This window comes from Pezoporus wallicus, unplaced genomic scaffold, assembly GCF_028554395.1.
Source record: "Pezoporus wallicus isolate ANWC-B61680 ecotype Strahan unplaced genomic scaffold, APGP_CSIRO_Pwel_v1 contig_3488, whole genome shotgun sequence".
Classification (NCBI taxonomy): Eukaryota; Metazoa; Chordata; class Aves; order Psittaciformes; family Psittacidae; genus Pezoporus; species Pezoporus wallicus.
Window position 1 is genome coordinate 1321035 of NW_026635397.1, and position 22283 is coordinate 1343317.

General features: G+C 42.4%; 1 protein-coding gene across 1 annotated transcript in view; it reads right to left on the bottom strand.

Annotated features, from left to right (window-relative positions):
• Window positions 1-22283, bottom strand: part of IQCA1 (IQ motif containing with AAA domain 1) — a 95643-nt gene that overhangs the window by 61116 nt on the left and 12244 nt on the right. Inside the window, exons 3-6 of the mRNA XM_057422577.1 lie at window positions 21436-21549; window positions 19098-19286; window positions 18328-18399; window positions 8507-8694 (exon numbers count right to left, since the gene is read on the bottom strand). Coding sequence (XP_057278560.1) covers window positions 8507-8694; window positions 18328-18399; window positions 19098-19286; window positions 21436-21549 — 563 coding nt within the window. The remainder of the gene's footprint in view (window positions 1-8506; window positions 8695-18327; window positions 18400-19097; window positions 19287-21435; window positions 21550-22283) is intronic.

Genomic DNA, 22283 nt, shown 5'->3' on the forward strand with positions numbered 1-22283 from the left:
AATGACTTTAGGATTTGAGATATCTGCATGTTAATCTGGAAGGGAATAGTAGTGTTTGAAAGCTCACGAAGATGCGCTTATGCAGCATCAGTGCACTTGGTGATTAAATGAGGATGAGGATGAATTCTTATGTTGAAAACTCCCTGAGAAGGTTGATTTTCACCTGTGATGTTTTAAGAATCTTCTTTTTGTTCCTTCATTATTTCAAACTTTGACTGTTCAATGCATAAAGTTAAAGCTCAGCAGTAGTCCTTTTGCAAGTGGTTTTAATCACTGCAGAGAAGTGGCAATCAAATTGAAGTGTAAATGTAAGGAGCCTTACAGAACTGGAAAGCCAACACATTTCAGAATTTGTGGTGATTTAGGAAGCAGATCTTGTGATGTTATCAATGCCTCTCTGGAGGCATGACACCAGAGTTCAACCGGTCTTACTGTTTCAGATACCTGCCACTGAGATTTATATGTTCTTCACCAAGTATGAGAATATATGAATCCAGGGGCTTCTGGCTGATCCCCCCCCCCCGCCCCGAGCCATCAACCTGCCTCCATTCACGTCAGCACACTCGTAAATTTATAGCATACACTGAGTTAGGCAACTTCTGCCACTGCACAGAAGCTTCCAGAGGTGTCCCATGTCTCCTGTAAATCCTTAGGCACCCAATGAAGTAGATTAACTGCAGATGGACATAGGAAGTTGTCCCTCCTTTGGAATTAGAGGCTTTCACACTTTTAAGAGGACAGTGTGGTGTTCCCATAGGCAAGAAAGAAGGACTGAAGCAGTGCTGTTTGTTTGCTGTTAAAGGTAGCTAGATGATGCCAAACAATGGGAAAACAGGTTGAAAAACTGTGGGCTCCTTTCTCTCCTGCCATATACAAACAATCCTTCTGCTTATGATAACTTATTTTCTCTCTGTTTAAAGAAACCTGGTGGAGTATTTGCTCTGGTACTCCTCCGGTAAGCCCAGTGATGCATTTACATTCCATTCTGTTGCTCACTCCAGCCCTAAAGACATCTGCCAGAATGAGTCAATAGAGAAGTACTGAGTGGAAGCTTTAAGAATGTGTTAGGTAAGGCTTGAACGTTACCTGTTAATGTTTACAGCTCCTAATTATGTTAATTAATAAGTCCTGGAGATTGTCTCACCCGGGAGCCCAAAGGCAGGGTTTTAGTTCTCACAGATAGAATCATAGAATAATTAGGGTTGGAAAGGACCTTAAGATCATCCAGTTCCACACCCCCTGCCGTGGGCAGGGATACCTTATGCTAAATCACATCACCCAAGGCCTCGTCCAACCTGGTCTTGAACACTGCCAGGGATGGAGCATTCACAAACTCCCTGGGCAACCTATTCCAGTGCCTCACCACCCTAACAGGAAAGAATTTCCTTCTTATATCCAACCTAAACTTCCCCTGTTTAAGTTTTAACCCATTACCCCTTGTCCTATCACTACAGTCTCTAATGAAGAATCCCTCCCCAGCATCCCTATAGGCCCCCTTCAGATACTGGAAGGCTGCTATGAGGTCTCCAAGCAGCCTTCTCTTCTCCAGGCTGAACAGCCCCAACTTTCTCAGCCTGTCTTCATACGGGAGGTGCTCCAGTCCCCTGATCACCCTCGTGGCCTCCTCTGGACTTGTTCCAACAGTTCCATGTCCTTTTTATGCTGAGGACACCAGAACTGCACACAATACTCCAGGTGAGGTCTCACAAGAGCAGAGTAGAGGGGCAGGATCACCTCCTTCGACCTGCTGGTCACGCTCCTTTTAATGCAGCCCAGGATACGGTTGGCTTTCTGGGCTGCGAGCGCACACTGCCGGCCCATGTTCATTTTCTCATCAACCACCACCCCCAAGTCCTTCTCCGCAGGGGTGCTCTGAATCTCTTCTCTGCCCAACCTGTAGCTGTGCCTGGGATAGCTCCGACCCAGGTGTAGGACCTTGCACTTGGCATGGTTAAACCACATGAAGTTGGCATCAGCCCACCTCACAAGCGTGTCAAGGTCCCTCTGGATGGCATTCCTTCCCTCCGGTGTTATCAACCAAACCACACAGCTTGGTGTCATCGGCAAACTTGCTGAGGGCGCACTCAATCCCACTGTCCATGTCAGCGACGAAGATGTTAAACAAGACCGGTCCCAACACCGATCCCTGAGGGATGCCTGAGGGACTTGAACTAAGCAGCATGGCTGCTTGCAGCAAGGAGCTCAGCATGACCGAGCTGTCAGAGCACTGATGATGGTCCTAGGCAGGTTTTGCTATGTGCTGTCATGGCTCTGTTGGATTTCGCAGCTAGCTTTGACTGTCTACATGAGGTACAGTCCAACATCTGGGAGCAGGCTTTAGCCATGGTCAGGGAGATTGATGTTAAATGTAAGCTGTTTCTGCATAATGGCCTGTTGGCATTTGGAGGGCACTTTGTAGCAGCACTGACTGTAAGGACATGGAGATTGCTGCCTTTGCAGAATCTGAAGTTATTTGCTCTGTCAGGAAACAGAAGCGAAATGACTGATAGAGAAAATGGACGTTGTCTCACACTGATGTATCTGTAATTTTGCAGGAAGATCAAGTATTTAGGGAGAGGAAGACATCCCAGCCTGTGCTATCCTCTTTCAGAGCTTTGGGTCCCACAGAGCTTGTCTTCACCTCCAAGGAAAATGAGAAGACTCAGAGAAGAGACACAACGCAGACTGGCTGTAAGTGTTTCAGAAAGAGCTTGTTTTGTACTATTCCCTAAAGAATTTGGTTTGTGTAGGCTTTCAGTGCACAAAGTAGAAGAGGACAGGAGGAGACATATTCAACCCCAGTGATCAGGTAAGGACAGGAGAAAACCATGGGGCAGATACAGACCTCTTTCTACTTTAGTTCTGCTCATGCTCACCAGATGACATTTCAGACAACCACTTCTCCCCATTTGCAGAATATCCTGATCTTTATGTTGAGCTCACAGCTACTTCTGGCAAGTAGTTTCAGCTCCAAGTGGGATGCCACATACAAGTGGCTTGTGAGTGTGTGACAATCCTTTAATGATGACAGGGAAAACAAGTAATGACAATATGGTTTAGGTGAAAGAGAGTGGTTCATCATTCATCTATAAATGGCTCCTGTGGGCAGTAACTCCTGTCTGTGCTGAATATAAAGTACTAGACATCAGAGAGGTATTTTTGGTAGGCTCCTACAGAAGAAATGCCCTTGCTGGAGTGACAGAGAGGAAGGGAATGCACCTTCCAGAGTAACAGGGCAGCGTATGGGAAAAGAACTGTGATTAAGGGATTGTGATGTCTCTGGTTGTGTTCCAAGGATTTCCAGACTGGAGCTTGCTCTTTAAGAGACCTGTCTGCACAGTGCTTCACTGCACTAAACTTGGTTATTAAGCAATTTTCCTATCAGCTGTTTTGTGAGCTGTTGCCATACTGCATAGAGACTGCAATCCATGCTACTTGGAAAGCACTTCTGGCAGGCTGAGGGCACGAACGATGAGCGAGACGGGACTGAAAAACAACACAGGTCCAGACAGACTTAGAGTGACAATTTCCTCGGAACCAGAGTTGTGTGGGGAGGCCTGGCACTGCTTGGCACTGACGATGTTCATCTGTCTCTGTCCTGTTGGCAAGGCTTCAGCTGCTGATGGATTGCCTGGCACCTTCTCATGCACGTTAACATTAGCTTCATCAAGAGCAGTGTGTACAGAGTGTGAAATGTGATACAGGCAGTACCTGACACAAATGAATACTTGCCCTATTCTGGGGAGTTTCAGTGCAAAACCTCTCTCCTCATTCATCTTCCTCCCGCCTCCCCCTTCCCCATCCCCTGCTACCTAGGGACTCCCATGGACAGGCATATTGGCAGTAAACTCAGCTCAACAAAACAGCCTTGTGAAAAAGGGAAATATAACATGATCACTTCCTATTTCTTTCCCCTTTCCTCTGCATCAAAGCCTGGGCTGGCTGTCAGGAATGTTCCAAATGAATAAATAAAGCGCAGGAACCCCCTGCTTCAGAAGGAGCCTCATTCACTCACCATGAAGCTGGGCCAATTCTTTTCCTGACAGTACTCAAGTCAGCAGGCAGAGCGAGAAGATCATTCAAAGCTAATCAGTAAAGTGTAAACCTATTATGAAAGCACATTTACCCCTAGCCTCCTCCTTCCTCCAGAAAACCAATCCCCAAATCTGTGGGAATAACACATAACATACATAAAAGTCGCTATTACTTAGATCCCCTGTTATTAGGTCAGCAATGCCACTGATGAAATGCTCCCCAGAGCACTGAGCATTGGCATATAAATCCTCCAAGAAATCCACAGCGTAATTTGTTACAGCTAGAGGGCATAAGACACATTAGAGCAAAGCCTGTGTATTAGGCTCTCCCCTGTGATTCTTGAGGCTATCTCTGGTAATAAAAACCTCATCTTGATTTCTTATCCTTTGTATTGATTTCTGTCAGAGAAGACTTTTCTTAGACAAAGATGCTACTATATCTCTCTGTATAATAAGGGGATCCTTGTCTCCTTTTCTCTTCACCCCTTTTAAGATTTAATTTAGGGATGACTCTGAGGAAGATGTGTGATTTGGGAACTGTTGGTGGGTAAAGAGTGGTGAAGCCTATGATGATGGATTTAGTGTATGCAGTGCAAAACTTGAAATGGGGAACTAGAGAAAAATGGGTTTGGTCTGCAATGGCACAGGAAATTGAAACTAAAACCCCAGCTATGCAACTGCTGTATCTTAATATGAAACTCTGTTCTTAATGAACAGAATCTGTGGGAGTCAAGTGATTAAAATCCAGGCTGAGATGTATATAATCATGGCAACTGTTAATTCTGGAACACTTGTACTGCGGTATTCATATGGTGCAAAGAGACAAGGCCAAAGAGGAGTCTAGAAAGCTTTATTATGAGTACTCATACTTTATATGAGTAATTTGCAAAGCAAATAAGAGCTCCACAGCAGTCAACACAGATAAACTGAATGATGCATGGGAAGGCTGCAAAATGCACAGTGTTCTATCCAAAATTGTTTGTTTTCTCTGTAGTAGGATTGCTATAAGCAACTGGAACACTTTCATTTATCTATTCCTTCGGGTTTTGCTTTATTTTGCTCCTTTAGAACCTACCCTCATAAGAAGCTGTTTGGCTCTTGAACTGACTGAAGACATGCCTGTTCCCTTGTGCAAAGAAGGCGGTAAATCTTCATACCAGTTCTTACAAGTGGAGAAGTTTAATATGTGCTCATTGCTTTTGTAATCTAAGAGCAGCTGTGCTGAAAGACAATACTTGCTAATTGCATTTCCTAGCACATCCCTTTCCAGTTGGAGGATAAAATATGGAAGTTTGGGTTTATTTTTTTTAGTATATACAGCAAAATTTGTTCAAAAGAATCTTTGTTCCCCCTGAACTATCTTGTTTATTTAATAGAGGATGGAAAATGGGAGACTCTGTCAAAAGGCCTAGTTACAAGAATAATTTATAAGCTACATTTAGCTGTTGATCTGGCAGCGTGGCTTAGTGCAGAGCCAGAATACATCCTGGCAGGTAATAATGTAAATCTGCAGCTCTGGCCCACTCTCCAGCAGGAAGGAGCAGGATACAACTCCTAGTTCTGCAGTGTCTCTGGCAGGCACCACACAGAACGCTTGGCTCTGCCTGACAAACATGCTCCCATGGGGAGAAATTTGCTGGGTTTAGTAATTCTTTTTAACCTATTTTGGATGCAAGTGAATGTGTCTGTGGGTAAAACTATTCTGGTCACTTAAACAGAAGCCCCCTGTGAAAAGCGTGATGGCAGGGAGCTCACTCTGATTCCTCTCAGCCCTGTAACTCACTGCATCACTCAGCCGGATTCCAATGAACTAAGCTATTGGGTGATGTCCAGCCTTTGCTGAAGCTGATGGCAGCTTTCCCACTGGCTTCACTGGGCACGGGGTTTTATCTACCACACTGCTAAATCATCACAATGGCTTTTATCAATGAGATCTGTCTAGCTTTGGCTTGCTGATTTTGAGAGATCATGATAGACAGTTTAAAAGGAGAAACAGGGAGTGTGACCAAACACTGCTCTCACAGCAACAAGTCTGTTACTGCCTCTGTGCTATCAGAGATGTCGCTGCACTTGGGCATGCCACATAACTGTACCTGCAGAATCTCTGTAACTGTTTTCTATCAAAATGGTCTGATTTAGCTTAAAACTGCTTTCTGGTTAACTATTAATATAGATTGTTTCAGATGGTTGGGTAGAGAAGCAGCTCTGTCTGTGGTTGTTAGACTCAGAAAACAGCTCCCCTCCAGCCTTGTCAATCTCATATGCAGCAGCAAAACATGTCTGCATAAAGGCTTGTCTGTAAGCAGTGGTGTCCTTGATTAACTCTGTGTGTATATATTAGTCCCATTTAATACAATCACTGGCTTCGGGAAAGCATATCCGTAAAGCTATATAGGTCAGTTAATGTAGTGCTTATATTCAGACTTTAATCTTTGTTAATTTTTAAGTCTAGATGAGATTCAAGACTGCTGAACCTGACAAGACCAGAGCAGACAACTTAAAGGTTAGCTAAAGAACTCCTTATAACTTGTTTAATAGCATATTTATATGCTGGGATACTGACTACGTCTGCCTATATCTCTGAAATGTCACATAAAGTTGGGCCCCTGGGCACATGTGGGATATAAATGTAGCAACGAGGTCCCATCTCACTTATAAGGGCTACTGAATAAGAAAGCTCAGCATTTACACTCCACCTGACATCTTCAGAGTCTTCTGTAGGTACATGAGACCAAGGTGGTTTATACATTAGGTAGCAAGGGTTTTGATGAACTGCTCATTCAGCCATCCCTCTCCACCTCCCGTGATTTGAACGATGGCTTCAGCTTCCTCCAAATGGATTGGTTAGACTCTTAGATGGCTCTGCTGTTACATGTCTCCATGGAACGGATTTTACTTTCAATAATGTCTCATAACTGTCTTTAAAGAGGTTTATGGCTCAGCCTTATTCTCTGGGACACTGACTGTTCTCTGCTAATCTCCTGTAGAAACACAGTTATGGGTTCACGCAGTATTTCAGTTAGTTCTCCTCAAGCTCTAGAGTCAAGTTAATTGGACACAATTGACCTGTGTTAGAGAATTGCTATTAGATGAGTAATATTTAGCAAAGGAAATAAGATCTTTCTATTCCTCAGAACATTCTGGGAGTTGTGGGGAGTGGCAGGAAATGGCAGCTCAAGAACCGTGCAGACCCGGCCCTAGGAACAGAGTTGATTTAGGGACTGGGGAAGTGCTTTGTGATAACTGAGATTTGTAAAATCACAGTTCTTGCTAAAAGAGAGCTAGACTGGGAAAAAAACATGCTGGAGTTTTGAGTATTAAAAGAGACAGAAGAGAAAACAGCTTTTATAGAAATATAGTGGCAGATCTGTGATAGTTATGGTGATGCTTTTTTTCTTAGCAAACACTATATTGTCATATAGCCACTAAAACCTGATTAAAGCAGGACAGCGATAAATAGAGCAGGATCTCATCAGAACGCGTTTGTGTTTCCAACTGGAAGCTGCATGCTGAAGGCAGGTCCAGTACACTGAATGATGAATGGACATGACACTAGTCCACAAGACAAAATCAAGGTCTGTAACATCACCAAGCAGCTAAAGACACAGAAACACTGGAATTGTTTTTGCAGAGCAGTTTAATGCAGAGCAGCTGAAATGTTGTTGCTAAATCCTGGAACTTTAGGGTGCTTTCCCTATTTACTTTCAGATACCAACCCTCTTGATGGGGTAAGTCCTGGAGAAAAACACTTATACCATAAAACCAGCCTATTAGTACAAGGCTCTATATACTTCAGTGCAAGTGCTGCCATACTAAAATTGCCAGTCTTAAAACTTCTTTGGGTAAAGTAAACTTCCTGAGAGAACTACAGATGTCAGCACTCGGTTTAAAATGTGTATGTGCTTAACTCTACTGAGACGTGAAGTTTCACTGAGATCAGCAGCACTACTTAAGTAAAGTTACATTTGGAGGAGTGTCTTGAAGGTCAGGCCTCAAGTACAAAAGTACTTCAGATTCATATTGGCTTGCTGGATAATACCAGCAGCAGGCACCTGGATTGCAGAACCAGTGACGTGATGTGATTTGCTATGGCAAATAATTATACTTATACTTCATGGAAAACTGCACTTTTTCTCTTAAACCTTATCTTTCAGATAGTGTTCCTCAACTTTAAGTATGTTTCATGTAATTCCAAAGCACTTTAATGTCTGTGGACCTGATTCTGCAGTCAGACTTTCAAGATGCACCTCTGGTCTCTGTTGGACTGTGCTAGCAGTGTATCACTGCTCTGGTTTCCCCAGTTAGGAATCCTGCTGCTCAGGAACTTAGCTCTGCAGCAGGCACAGTACTAGCTCTTCAGCTGGGACCAGGATCACCACCTTAACATGGATTTTGCAATTTGTAAGAACTGCAAAATCAGGCTCTTTGGGGCAAATGGGCTTAAGAAGGGGCAAGTGTCTATCTCTGCTCACCGGCACTCAATGAAACACTGGCCAATCTGATCCCGGAGAGTTTCCTTGATGCTGAGCCCCTCCACTTCTCTCAGCTTGTTTTTGATGGATATCTCATCATCTCTCTCCTGGATCTCACCTTGCAGGGCGCTTACTTGCCCAGCATCCATCTGCAGAATACTCTTTGACTTTAAGTGAGGAGGTAGGCTCTGAAAACAAGAGGAGAAAATAGAATAGATTAATTAAAAGAACTTGGTATGAACTGGAAAGCCAGGCTGACAGCGAATCTAAGCTTAAGCCTTAATTTCTTTGCAGTAAGCCAGGAAAAATCTTGTACTCATAAAACTTGCCAGGATGCACACAATGGTCTATTATTAGTATTTCAGCATTAATTAACAACACTGAAATGTACAAAGCCAACCCTTCAGCGTGGGATCCTAGGATCTCAATGAGACAGGTGAGAAAGCTGCTGTTCTGCAAATGCCAACTTTATCCATGTCAGAAGGGTGCCAAAGGTTTTTTAATTGAATTTCCAAATGTTTGGACTTCCCATTGGTAAGTTTTAATTAGCCAGCATTGTGTTTAATTTGTTCACTTTGATTTTTATATGCACTGCTTGGTCACTGGTTTCCTGGTATTTTGTTGCAGCTGGTCCTATTCCTGTAGGAAATCAACTTCCCTTGAGGAACAACAGCCACCAAAAAGAATAAACAACCCCCCAAACACTGTAATAAAAATCAGAGCTCCCCAAGTTTCCCATGATTTGATAACCTTGGCAAGAAGGGCTCCTGAGCCAGCTTCAAGTCTTACATTGACTTCTGCTTTGTGATTGCTTTTACATGTGTAGTTTGAGAGAGGAAAATGAAAGTCTTGCTGGTATGCAAATACAGAAGCATGAAAAATCCCACCTGTGTGGGTGGTCTGAAACCTTGCATTTTTAGTTTGCAGTGGTTGATAAAGCTGAGATGCTCCCAGTGTTTTATGAGCTGTTTCTACCTTGGCAGTATAGAGAATAATCTCTTTTAAAAATTAACTTGTAAATTAGCTTTGGGGTTTTATTTGCAATTCCAGAAGGATTTTTTTCCACATAGTTGGGAAGTACTAATCATAGTCTGATAGTATATGTCAGATTTAAGACTGGAACAGATGATAACCTGGTTTTGTACTACGGTGTGGTTTACTCTTCAAAGCTGGTGACTGACATAGGTGGCAGCTTATGTGAACAAAAGCCTCAGAATGCTGCTTTGCATAAAACCTCTGTATAGTTCTGCTCTGGCCAAAGGTGGAAACCTTTGGAATGCACAGAACCGATCCTTAATCAGCACATCTCAGCCTAACTTAGGAATGCATGCTTCTTGCTCTGGTGATGTATTTTCTAGTGTGTTCCAAGCTCTAATTCCAGAGGTCTCCTGTAAAGACAAAAAAGCTTCCATCTAAGGCTGGGCCGGCTTATATTTAAGAACTTTTTCTGTGCTTCGACCAGGTTCCAAAAAACACTAACAAGTGCCAAGCAAGTTTGGTTTCGGAAAGGATACAGTGGGATTGCACACTGTCCAAAGTAAGCACAGAGGCCCAGTGCAGGAAGGCAATTTACTGCTTTCCCTGCATTTGTAATGTGTGACTTGTCAGGGCCACCAGGGAGAAGAGATTCAGGAGGTAAAAAGAGGAGCAGCACACTTCCAAAAGGCGGCTGCATGTGCTCTTTTCCTGAAGACATCATAGAATCACCGGGACTTTAAAGCCCATCCTGCCACAGGCAGGGACACCTTCCACTAGAGCAGGTTGCTCCAAGCCCCTGTGTCCAACCCGACCTTGAACACTGCCAGGGATGGGGCAGCCACAGCTTCTCTGGGCACCCTCTGCCAATGCCTCAGCACCCTATAACCCAAAATGTTGCCTTTCACCCCGAGATGTCACCTTTGGTCACTTCTCAGTTTCCATGAAAGTGTTTCCAATCTTCACCAGCATTTGTTTTTACTCTTTCTTTTGTTTTTCAGCATCATCTCCCTCACTAATATCAAATGAACCTCAGAATAGCCAGATGTGACGATGCTTTCTCAGGGCTCATTTGGAAACCAGAGAAGCACCCACGAGGCCTGCTTCCCAGATTGAGATCTAGAAACAAGATCCCCTTCCCTCTAGGCAGTTTCCTACTCAACCATTTGTTTCACTACAGCAATGCTCAGGGGAACTGCTTCTTAGAGAAGTTCCCATCAGTACGACTGCCTAGAGGTATGGGCAGCAGTGCTGCTACTGAAGACATGAGCCAGCACAACTCTTCCATGTCTCTGTATACTATCTTATATCTTCACTTGAGTCAGCATCCAGCTGGCTTGGATGCTGATAGCAACGAGGCTACAGAACATGCTCTGGTTGGCAAAATCCAGCCAAGCCCTGCGTAAATAGTTGTACGGCACCTGTCTGAGCGCCACACAGTTATCAATTTATCTCCTGATATATTGAGCTGTGCTCAGAGCCCTAAGGCTGAAGTACAGATATAACCTTGTAGAAGAGCTTATGAAAAGAGCTCTCTTGTATTTGCCCTTCATATTTTTGTCATTTCCTTTTCCAAAAGCTGCTTTCCTACAAGAAAATTAAAGGAAGAGGAACCGCTTCTATCAACAAGAGTCCAGCTATCCATCTTTGACAACTCACTGAAGGAAGTACTGAATGGGAACAGGGAAAACTGGTAAGATTATACTCTCATTTGACCATCTTCTTTTTCTAATCCTATTCATCTGTATGTTATGAATATTTTCCTAAATGAAGGTAAATGGAAAAGGGTTTATTTGCATGGAGGAGAAGGCATTCACATGGCTAATGTGAAATGTGCTGTTCCTTAATTGTTTCCATAGTTGGGAAGGCAGAGCTGGCTCAGACCTAGATAGGCAGATAAACTGGGGAGGAGGGTAAGGTGCTCGAGAGGAGCCAACAAGATAAGATGATGGAGCAGGCAGGAAAGGACACGATCTGAGCAGGAGTTGGCACTGCCAGGCATGCTGTTGCAATGAGTAGCAGGGAGATGCATTACCAGCAGATGACATCCTCTAAAGCTGGTGGAGAAAGCTGCCAAACATAGGGCTCCTCCTGCAGTGGAAAAGCTTTGGCAGTAACACGCTCCAGCTCAGATGTGTGAGGGAGAGCATGAACTGAAGAGCAGAGCTGGCAGTGATAAATGAGTCCTGAAGGATCTGTGGCTGTCTAATGTGGAACATACGCACTGCAGCCTGTTCTTGAGTGAAGGCCAGGAGGCTGGCGCATGTCAGGAGCCAAACACTGGCTCCTATTCTGGGGGAGGAAGAGGAGGCAAGCACTCAACAGCAGTGAGGAAATGGTGCCATGAAGAGACAATGTCAAAACCTGGGACTAAGGTCTTCAAGCACTCCTGCATCTTCAGAGACAGCATCTGTATGACAGCCCCGGTGGAGTGTTTGTTCTCCTGTCAAGGAGCAGACATCAGAAGGAAAGGATGTCTGAAAAAGCTTTGGCCACCTTAGGATGCAAGAGAAGACAGGCAGTGCAATGGCAGGAGGAGTGCCAAGGCAGATGGACAGTGTGAGAGGACGGTTTCAAACAGCTCCAGCAGGAATGCCTCCACGCTGGCCAGTCTTTGACCCCTGCCTTCCAGTGTTGTAGTGCTGCACACCAACTTTCCATGCGTCCACATGCTTGCTCTGGAGAGTTATACTGAGACAGCACAATGCGTGCTGCTTTCATGGCCCTCTACACTTAACATGCACGTTAAGGAAGACAAAAGCCAATTTATTTCTAACATCACTTCTCTCAGCGCCTCTGATGTTTCTGCTTCTGAATCAAGAGGAGGTATTCGACAGTGTAAGCCACTAATAAATAGCTTTTCCTTGGGGTAAAGAAGCATTTTCCCATCTTTAAGACATTTCTTTGGCCATGTGAAATTCAAATTTGTTAACTTGCCCCACAAACAGCAACTCATTTAGAAACAAATTACAAATATTAAATGGAGACAGTGAACTTGATAATGCAATGCTGCCCCATCAGTTGTAGAATAATGCATCTTAATGAAGGCTTCCCATGTGAATAAACCATTATATTTACAAGCTTTTCACAGTTAATGACCCAGAACTGGATAACGAAACTCACATTTTTAGTGTGGCCTTCTGTCAGCAAAAGTATACATATTAATAATTGATGTTGCTGTAGAAATGGGACATAATGTGAAGATCCCTGAGTTTGTGGGAAAATAGGACTACATGGTCCATTAACTTAAAATGCTTATCTAATGTTTGATAGGCTTTGTCTTTAAAATCCTTGTTTAAATTAATAAGGCAAAATGGACATTTGTCTAAAGCAGAGTTTTATTCCAACTCATCAGTCACAAGTATGCTGAAGGGAGTGCTGTAAGGTTCTTCTGCTCCTTCCTCCTCCTATCCTCTATCCTCCATCCTCCCCACAGAGAATTTAGGTTTCCTGAAAGCAAAAGACCCACCAGTAGAAGGATGGAAGAGGTTTCCTCCACCTCCCAGGTAAGCTGATGTGATGAAAGTCCCTGTGGATATTCCCTTTTGACTTAGGAACCCAGCTGCACAGATCACTCTCCTAGCCTGTCTTCCTGCTTAGTCAGCTCAACAGCTCTTTCCAACACAGACTGCTTTATTGTTCATTATAAAGCACTTAGAGGTGTGCAGCCTGGCTAAACATGCTTAAGGCTACAGTTCTGCATATAGCAGGTCCCATGCTGTGGAACTAACTGCTCTTCAATTGTTCCATTACGACTGCACTTACAAGGAAAGATGGTCTTCATTTCAATGAAATAAATACATTTCATTTTACTTCACGTTTTAAGGCTAGCATTCATATTATGTCTGAAAGGTAGATTTACTGCAGCTTTTATTACTGGGTACTTAATTTAGGGCAGTGTCTTGTCTTAGCCCTGAAACAGCACAGCTAAAACACATGCCGCATGGTTTTACGGGGCTTCTTCAGTAAATGCTCTGCTACAGAGAGGATTGTCCATAATCTTTTGAAAGATACAGTAGTTGTGTAGCATTTTGCTATAGCTTTTAAGTACTATAGTACAGTTTGCTTATCTGGAGGATTTTATTTCCTAAGCAAAGTAAGTAGTTTTAAAGTAATTGGTTTTAGTGGTTACTTTCAGCAGTAGTGAACATGGGCAAGTAAATCCTTACTAGTCGACTATAAGAACATGCCACCTAAGTAACTGGGGTGCTGTTACTTATCGCTGTTATTCTATTGGCTTCTAAACTGTGATGCAAATTATCTTTACAAGTTTGGTTCTTGCTTTTCTCCATGTATTTTGTCTGGCTGTGGGAAGGAATGCGTTTTAAAGAGGTCTCTTGTCTTCTGAGGACTGTATTCATCTAAGTGCCATGGTACACAAATGGTGATAGCCACATCAATTATATGGCTGAATTCCTAAATTAGGCACAAAAAAAGGCACAACTAAGCAAAATGTATTGCATTCATTAAAGCTCCTCTACTATATGATTCACTTCAATAGGCTTTGCCAATTAAAGTGTCATATGCGTTCAAACAAAGCATTAGTAGGAGAGGCCTTATTGGAAAAAAATATTAAAAATGACTGTTTTGTAGAATATATATTTATAAAACTATTGACATGCAACACTTTCTATTAAGATAAAGTGAAGTTGAAGTGAAGAAAACATACTCATGACTGTGTAAGTTTAGATAATGTTGGTCATGTTTATTTCTGATATTATACCTGGCCATGCTGTTAACCTTCTATTAACAATGTCAAGTATGCTTTGGACTCTGCCAGGCAGTGATTTCACTCTTAGTGTGACTCCAGCCAATGAAAGCCAAATTATTTAGCAGCTGCCTTGCTTCCCAGCATCCTCCTAGTTCCAAAATAAGCAGGTTTAAAATGTGTATTGAAAACAGGACAGATTAGTTATCACTATGTATATACACATGTACGCCTGGTGAAATAACATGTAACTTTGTGCTGACATCTAAAACGTCATCCAGGTTGCAAGTAAAACAAAAGTCAATCTTATGCTTGATAAAAGCCGGCCTGGTGTGGACCACTGCTGTAACTGCCCATTTTCAAGAGCTGAAGAAACCTTTTCAATGTCACTCAGTCGTGGAGTTAGCAGTTGGTTAAATCCCATCTAGTATTTATGTAGCTGCAGTCCGTGGTGTTTACACAGAAGGCTATTCTGGGAAATGCCGATTTTCTTCCCTGACTGGATGAAATGAATTATATTTATCAGGAATTCAAAGCACAAGGAGTGTTTGGTAGAATGTTTTCTCAGATATAAATAAAAGCATTACCCAAGACAACATGCCTAAATTAGGGTATGTTTAAAAGAGGTAACAAGGAGAGAACAGGGCCTGTTTTTAAGACCAAATAGATCCTTTCATGCAAAAAGGATGTAGAGTAAGGAAGAATGAATGGTGGAAATACTATGTGAGAAAATCAGACACAGCAGGTATTGTGCCACCAACTCTCTGGTAAGGTCTGAAATCACTGAATAGAGCAGTGTGAGAGGTGTGTTAACTATAAATCAATAGCTGCATCTGAGAGACAAGAAAGACTTTACGTGTGTGTGTCCGAAGCACGCAGGGCTCATTCCTATGAATTGTTTAAACATGTAGAGCACTTGGCTGCAATGGGATTGATTACTTGTGCTCATTACGAGAAAATGAGCAAGCGGATAGCCAGGCCTTTGGACTGCTCCTGTCTCAGAGTTGTAACAGTAGGTTAAGCCCCTAAATAGGGATGGATTTTGTCTTGTCATCTTGTATTCCTTGCTCCTAGGCTCCCCCTACCCTTCCATAAATCAGTCTGACCGAAAACTGTTTATCCTAACATTTTACGTTACAAACAGCTATTCCTCTTTCCAGCAGGCTGTGTTCTGAGATTATAAGTGTAACTTCCTGCAGGGGCTATCCTGTTAGTAGAGTGTTAGGGTGAGTGCTGAGTGTAGATCCACTATTAGGCTTGGGCTGTTTTGCAGCACATTGAGACAAAGCAGTTGCCAAAATCCAGTTCACACATCCAGTTACACCAAGCTCATAGCTAGTTTGCACCACAGCAACATGAACCCATCACAGCAACCTCCAATTGGGGTGTTTAGTGATGGAGAACTTATAAATGCCAGAAACAGACAAGTGGAAGTATGCCCTGGTTTATAAACTGCAACAATGGTATGTTATAACTGACCTTTCAGGGTAAAATAGAGCAAGGAAATAAGGGTTTTTGACAGCACAAGCATGTTTTCAAGACGATTTAATGTGTTTTCTTGCAATGTCAGTGTGGCTTAAACACAGCCCTATGCCTGGAACTGTGGTTACGGCGGTCATGCTGGAGCTGGTAGTAAACGGCATTGTGGCAGCAATGTGAGGAAGATCAGGAAACAGTTATCAAGATCTATGTGCTCTTAGTGAGGCTCGCTTCTCTTTACAAATTAAACCAGTATTGCAAATTGTGATTTATTGGAGATTTAGGAAAACATGTGCTGAGGGAATCATGCTGTTTCTGCAATTAAGCTTTAATAAATAATAATAATAATGAAGCTTTACTTCTGAGCCAAGAAAAACCTCTGGAACATAGGCCTCTACTCTGTCATCAAGCAAAGGATGAAATAGAATCGAATTCCAGAAAAGATACATAATCTTTTCTGAAGCAAGTAGACAGCAAAAAAAATAATACTGAATTAAGCAAAAGACTTTTGGGCAATGCTTGGTATTTCCATGTATTTCCATGCTTTTAGGCCTACAAAATTGAAATTTTCTAAATAGCATTGTTTGGAACTTCAGATGGACTCTTTTTGCAAAGCAGTCTTTGTATGAAAGTAACACAGACGTTGTTAAACCAGCTATAATTATAAGAGAAATGATACTTATTGCAGTAAAAGTCAGGTCTCCTTTGGGATGGGCCTGGAATAATGGATGGCTGGGTCTTCTCGTTTATCTAAGTCATGCAGCATTAGAAAAGCAAATTGAACATATTTACACATGAAGATCTGTGGTCATTTTTTAGAGGCCTGACGTGATCATACATCAAAGGGACTTGACCTTTGGAGCTTGCTGCCTATCTATCAGTGTGAACCAGTGTCTGCCTGCCACCCGCTTCCTTTGGACACAGCAGAAGGGAATGAAGCATGGAAAGTAAAAGGGGAACCCAAATGGGGGATATAAAAACACTGGCAAGAGGAAAAGATTCTTTTCATTCACAGGTATCATTTTTTTCCCCTATATTCTTTGATTATTCACTTGATAAAGAGGAAAGAGTCAGAATGCACAGCTGCAAACATCAGTTCTCTTGCTCCTGAATGGAGGTCAGGAAATGAACATATTATATGTATTTTGTTTTAATTCCTTTCATCCCTGTGATCATATAGGTTTCCTCCTCATAAACTAGGCTATTTACATCCTACTAAGCAGTTACTCCTACTATCGGCCACCATGAAAAGAGTGCTTGGCTGTGAACCCTCCAGTAACTGACACCAGACTTAGATTTCCTTCCTAAGACTCTAGTTTTAAGATTCAGCAGAAACTGTCATGGGATTTGACAGGAAACAATCCCTTGTTTTGCTAAAGATGTGATTTCTAATTAATTTTCAGTACATCCCAAATATTTACCATTTTAGGTCTGGGCTAGTTAAAATCTCTGGGAATCTTCTCTGTCTTACACAGAGAAGGTAGCCAAAGCTCTGTTCAGCTATGCTGGCCACAGTTACTGTTAATGACCAGCAGATACTAAAGTCAGTAATCCATAAGGTGTTATCTGTATTTAACATGGCAAAGCTTAGGTTAATGTATATGTTACTTCCTAAAGTTAAGATTTTAAGGTCATTCTTAACTGATGATACATATTTGTCAGATGTATGCTATAGGTATAATTAGTTGTCATAAACCTATAATGTAGTTAAGGGCAACTCCATTGCTGGGCAAGAAAATAATCCAAATAGCCTGGGAGAAGCAGTAAGCATGTTTTAATTCGAAATTAAGTTATTAGTTTATAAATTAATAATTTAAGAACTGCAGAATATGGAGGTACAAATTCATATACCAAATACAGAGCAGTGATAAATTTTTCTGTAACGTGGTGCTGTGAAGCAGCTTTACTAGAGCCCTTGTAGGGCTACTGGAGTTGGAGAGCTCTGAGGACTGACACACATTAGTGCCTAATAAAGGCAGTGGTAGCAAAAGGAAACTGTGAAGAGTTTACCCTCTTTCTCAGGTACTTGCTAGGAAGGAAGATGTTGGTGGGAGGAGGAGATGTGCCTTCTCCAAGAGGTTCCTTCTGGAAAGGATGCTTTGATTTCTTTCACCCCGTGCATTCTAACTGACCATGGAGAGCTGTTCATTTCCCTATGCTTTTGCAGTATGAACATGAGCAACATTTTGATGGACTTTTGGAGGTATTGCTGGGTTAATATGGCAGTTCTTAGGTCCCTTTTCCCTGCTCTTGATGTACATATGCAGTGGCTTGCAAAAAGGTCGAAGAAGATTTTGTTGCTTTAATTCTACTCCAGAAATAAGGCAGCTCAAATGTATTGGAATTCTGAGTTAAAAAATGAGTAATCAAACGTCCTTGCTCTGTGTTCAATTCCCTAGAACCTGGGGCAGATTCTACACTGTTTTCACATCTGCCATATACATTGGAGCATGTATATATAGCACAAAAACATGCAGCGTAAGACAAATAGCACTACTTCTGTGCCATCCATCATCTCAGTTTAGTTCTGTATTCCTTAGAGGTCCCTTTAAAAATAGGAAGAATCTTAGAACTTAATTTCTCATCTTCTGCTAAATTACAGAAGCCTGAAGAGCAGAGAGGCTGTGGCAGTTTGTGTTCTCAGGGCAGCACTACTCACCATCCCCAGAAACACCATTTCCTCCTCTCTCAGGTTCTCTGTTTTCTTGCGCTGGACACATCCACGCCAAACCTGAGTTGTAAACAAAGCTCTAATGAGATAAATGGGTCTTGTTACAGCTTCCTTCACTGTGGCAGCCACAGGAAAAAACAAATAGAGGAAGGAAAGGCACAATATACAATTGAAACTATTGCTCTTTAACAGGTTGCCATCTGCTATTTCTTTTTTAACCAAATCCTGAAGTTTGTTGTCTCCTTACTCTGGCAGACGTAGGTTTTCAAACACAAAGTGTTGAGACTTAAAATTTAGACTGAGCTCCTGTTCGCCTCTCTGACTGAGCTGAATTACATGTGTAAGGACTCTTTCTGAATTCAACAGTGATATCCCTTTGCCATCTTTTCTGGGTATGGAATGAAGTCTTTCCCAGGAGATCACAGGAAAAGGCATGAATTCTCTGAGATGCACTGGATTCCAAGGAGGATGCCAGAAGGAGCAACTGAGGTCATAAAAATCAGACTGGAAAAACAACATCTAGGTTATAAAGTCATCCTGCACTGCCAGGGCAGGACTGTTTCCATTGATCTCCCATCTAGAGACCCGTCTCATTTTGTTAAGTGGTTTAAATGATGTACATCACCTTGCTAGGCATCCTGGAAGCTCTCATTATGGAATGGTTTCCATCCTGTAAGCTGTGTTTCTGTCTACTGCTGTTCTGAGCAAAACCTTGTCACTTGGTTCTGCCAGAACAGTTGTTAAATCAGAGATTTCACCTTTTGAATGCGAGTGGCAGCATCATCTGGATTCAGACCCGTCTTGATCTCAGCTTTAGGTTGTCTTGCCCTCTTCTCTGCAAGGTAAATTCGCTTCATGTACGCTGCTCGACAGCGGCCTTGGCGAGCCCGTTCTGCAACCTGGATAATTTTAATGGCTTCTTCAAATGTCATGGCCTCGACAGGTTCCTTCAACAGCACAGCCAAGAAGGAATGGTTAAAGACAAGCATTAGAGTTGTGTGTTCTCTTAATAGCCTAATTCAGTTAGCAAAGGAAAGAATAAATGAAATCTCTTGTGGAAATGTTCCTATCACAAACAGCAGCAAATCCTGTCCTAGTGTTCTCCTCAAATACCTTTTGAAGCTTGCTATCTTGAGATGTGTTTTTTCTGAAGGACCTTTAGGAGAAAGTGAGCTTGATGAGTTGATGTGCGATGAGGAAAGCCTGATGCTACACTGGGAAGAATGGCTCTGTATGCTTTATGCATCCTGCTTGACTTTATCCATTTGAGAAGAAAAGACACAAAGAACATTAGGTCTTTCTCCTGTTAAAAGAAGAAATTCTTGGGCTGTGGGATATCTTCCTTACACTTCTCTAAAGGGATGAATCACTGGGTGTGCTGCTGGGACCACAGCCCTCTTGCTGAACAGGACAGGCTGTCCTGATCCAGCCCAGGTCTGGACAGCCTAACCTAAGTAGAAAAGGTCTGGGGTAAAATAGATCAGAACAGTACAGCTGGAGAGAGGGACTCCCCCTTCTCAGTCCTCAATATCTTGTTAACCCCTCATGCTTCCCATGAAGCAGCTGATTATTGTCCTTTCTTGACATTAATCCCCCAGTTGGAGTCAGTTCAGATTTAATGCTTCTCTCTATATTGTGTGGTGCTCACTACGCTATACTTTCAGCAGGGCTTTCTGAAAGAGAATTACATAGAAGCAAAAGTCACTTGCAGAGAAAACTCCTCTGATGAACTCAGCTGTGTTTGGTTTATGTTACACTGCTTGCAACAGCACTGCCATGGACACTGAAGAATACCATAGTCTGTTACACAGTGCTTAGTAGTTCCTGAGTGCTTGTGACTTGCTATGGTGCATGCAGAAGTGCTGACAGCCCTCCAGCAATCCCAGTGGTGACTGAGCTGGAAAGGCAGCACAAGATACTGGACCCATACTGTGTGAGATTATCTGTGTTTATTGAATCCTGTGTCTCTTGGGGCATCCTGGCAAGGGAGCCCCGTGCTCCCAGGTGAGCTGGCTGCACATCAGATAGTCTCATCTGTATTGGATGCTATGCTAAAAAGGGGTGAGAGCAAAACTGTGGGAAACAGAAAGGCTTCCAGATGTAATGTGCTGAAACAGAGCATCTCTACAGGCCATCAGACTACTAGAAGAGCAGAGAATTTACTCAGAGATTTACTGTGGAGGCCAAGCGGACTGCAGCTGCCCATTAAAGTAATCTAGCAGAGAGCCTATGCTGTCTCTGCAGCCTGCCTCTGTCTGACTGGTGCTGTTTCTTTCCCTGGAAACCTTCTCTCCATTGCTTTGTGGAATCAATCCACAGACTTTCCTCACCAGCATGGTTACTGGTGGAGAATTCACTGGTTGAGGCTGTGCAGCAGTTTGACCAAGTGGTCTGATCAGGGACTAACTCTTATGGCTATAACATCTATGAATCAAAGCTGTCTAGACCTGTAGGCACAGTTGTTTATTTCAAGGGGTTAGCACTGACTGCTTGTAGGCAATGTGCTATTTCCAGAAGGTCAGAAGTATATCAAATCCAGAACAGTCTCCACCAGAGCACTCGTGTACTTCTATGTAATGACTTTTGCTATGCCAAAATTCAATCTTTTACTCCTCCTAGCAGCTGCAGCTCTGTAGCTGTACAGAAGAGACTGTAGTCATTGTTCAGGGGTTATAACCAACCAAATGCTAACACTTACACTGACCTGAACTCTTGAGTTTTGCCTGTTCCAGTTGGAATACTGGTTCAGGAAAACTTAAGCCCAACTTGACTTCAGTAGAACTTAATTACAGGATGAGAATTAGCTACGCAAATAAAGCACCTACTAAAATTGCCCAACTGCTGCCCTTTCTCTGACACTCTCACACACATAAAGCAGAGTTGATTCAGTCTTAACCAGAGGCAAAATGTGAGTGGATATTATTAGACAGGAAAAGTAAATGCGATTTTCGACTTGTGCCTTATCTGTAAACAGATTTTTACTTCCTAACTGCTACAAAAGTACTTTTAATGTCACTGGCTTGTGTGTTCAGACACGTGTGGCTATGAACTAAAACAGCGAAAACATGTTAACAGGTAGGTATGTGCTATGCTTACCTCTGCTTGCAATCCAGCCTCAAGCAAAATCTGATCCAGGATTTTCTCCCTCTGCTGCAGGACTTCCAGCTGTTCTTTAATGAAATACCTTGGGATAGGTACTTCGAGATCTTCCTAGCGGAAGAAATGGTTATGAGATGTTTCTGAGATCTGCATCAAAATCACATTACTTATTAATTAAACACCTTTACAAAGCAATGAAATTGGATTGAAATTGTGGAATATTTTGGAGTGTTGGGAATTTGACCTCTGGAACAGCTGCTGAGCTGTTACTTTGCAATTACTTAAGGCCTAATTCAACCAAACAAATAAATCAACCCAGTTTCTGAGCAACGAGAGCCCAGAAATCTTTCTTCTTATAATGGCTCAATTACATTATCAAACTGTTAAAATATTTGGCAAGGTGGATGGAAATTTCAACATGATTCCTACCAAACAGAATACCTCTGGTTCTGTGATCATCCCACTTCTTTTTTTAATCAACATGAACAATAGATCTGTTCTCTTGCCTTTTTCTTTTAACCATTACAAGGAACTAAAGCACAATCCTGTTTGTCTGCAGGTATTTCTCTGTCTGTGACTGTGATATCTGTGACTTCTCCAAATAAGGTGTGATCAGAAGTGGCTTTTACTCATTTCAAGCATTAAAAAGCTGTAACTGATTCACATTTCTACTGATCCTTCCCCTGCAGAACTTCACTCTTGCTGAGAAATGAAAGAAGACACAGGCAGACAACCTCCCCCAGCAGTGAAGATACTGCAGTGACATAACCTGTTCTTTGTGTTGTATTGAAAACTGGAGGCAAATCTTCAAGAATTGGCAAGTATATTTCTTTGAGGGTGGAATG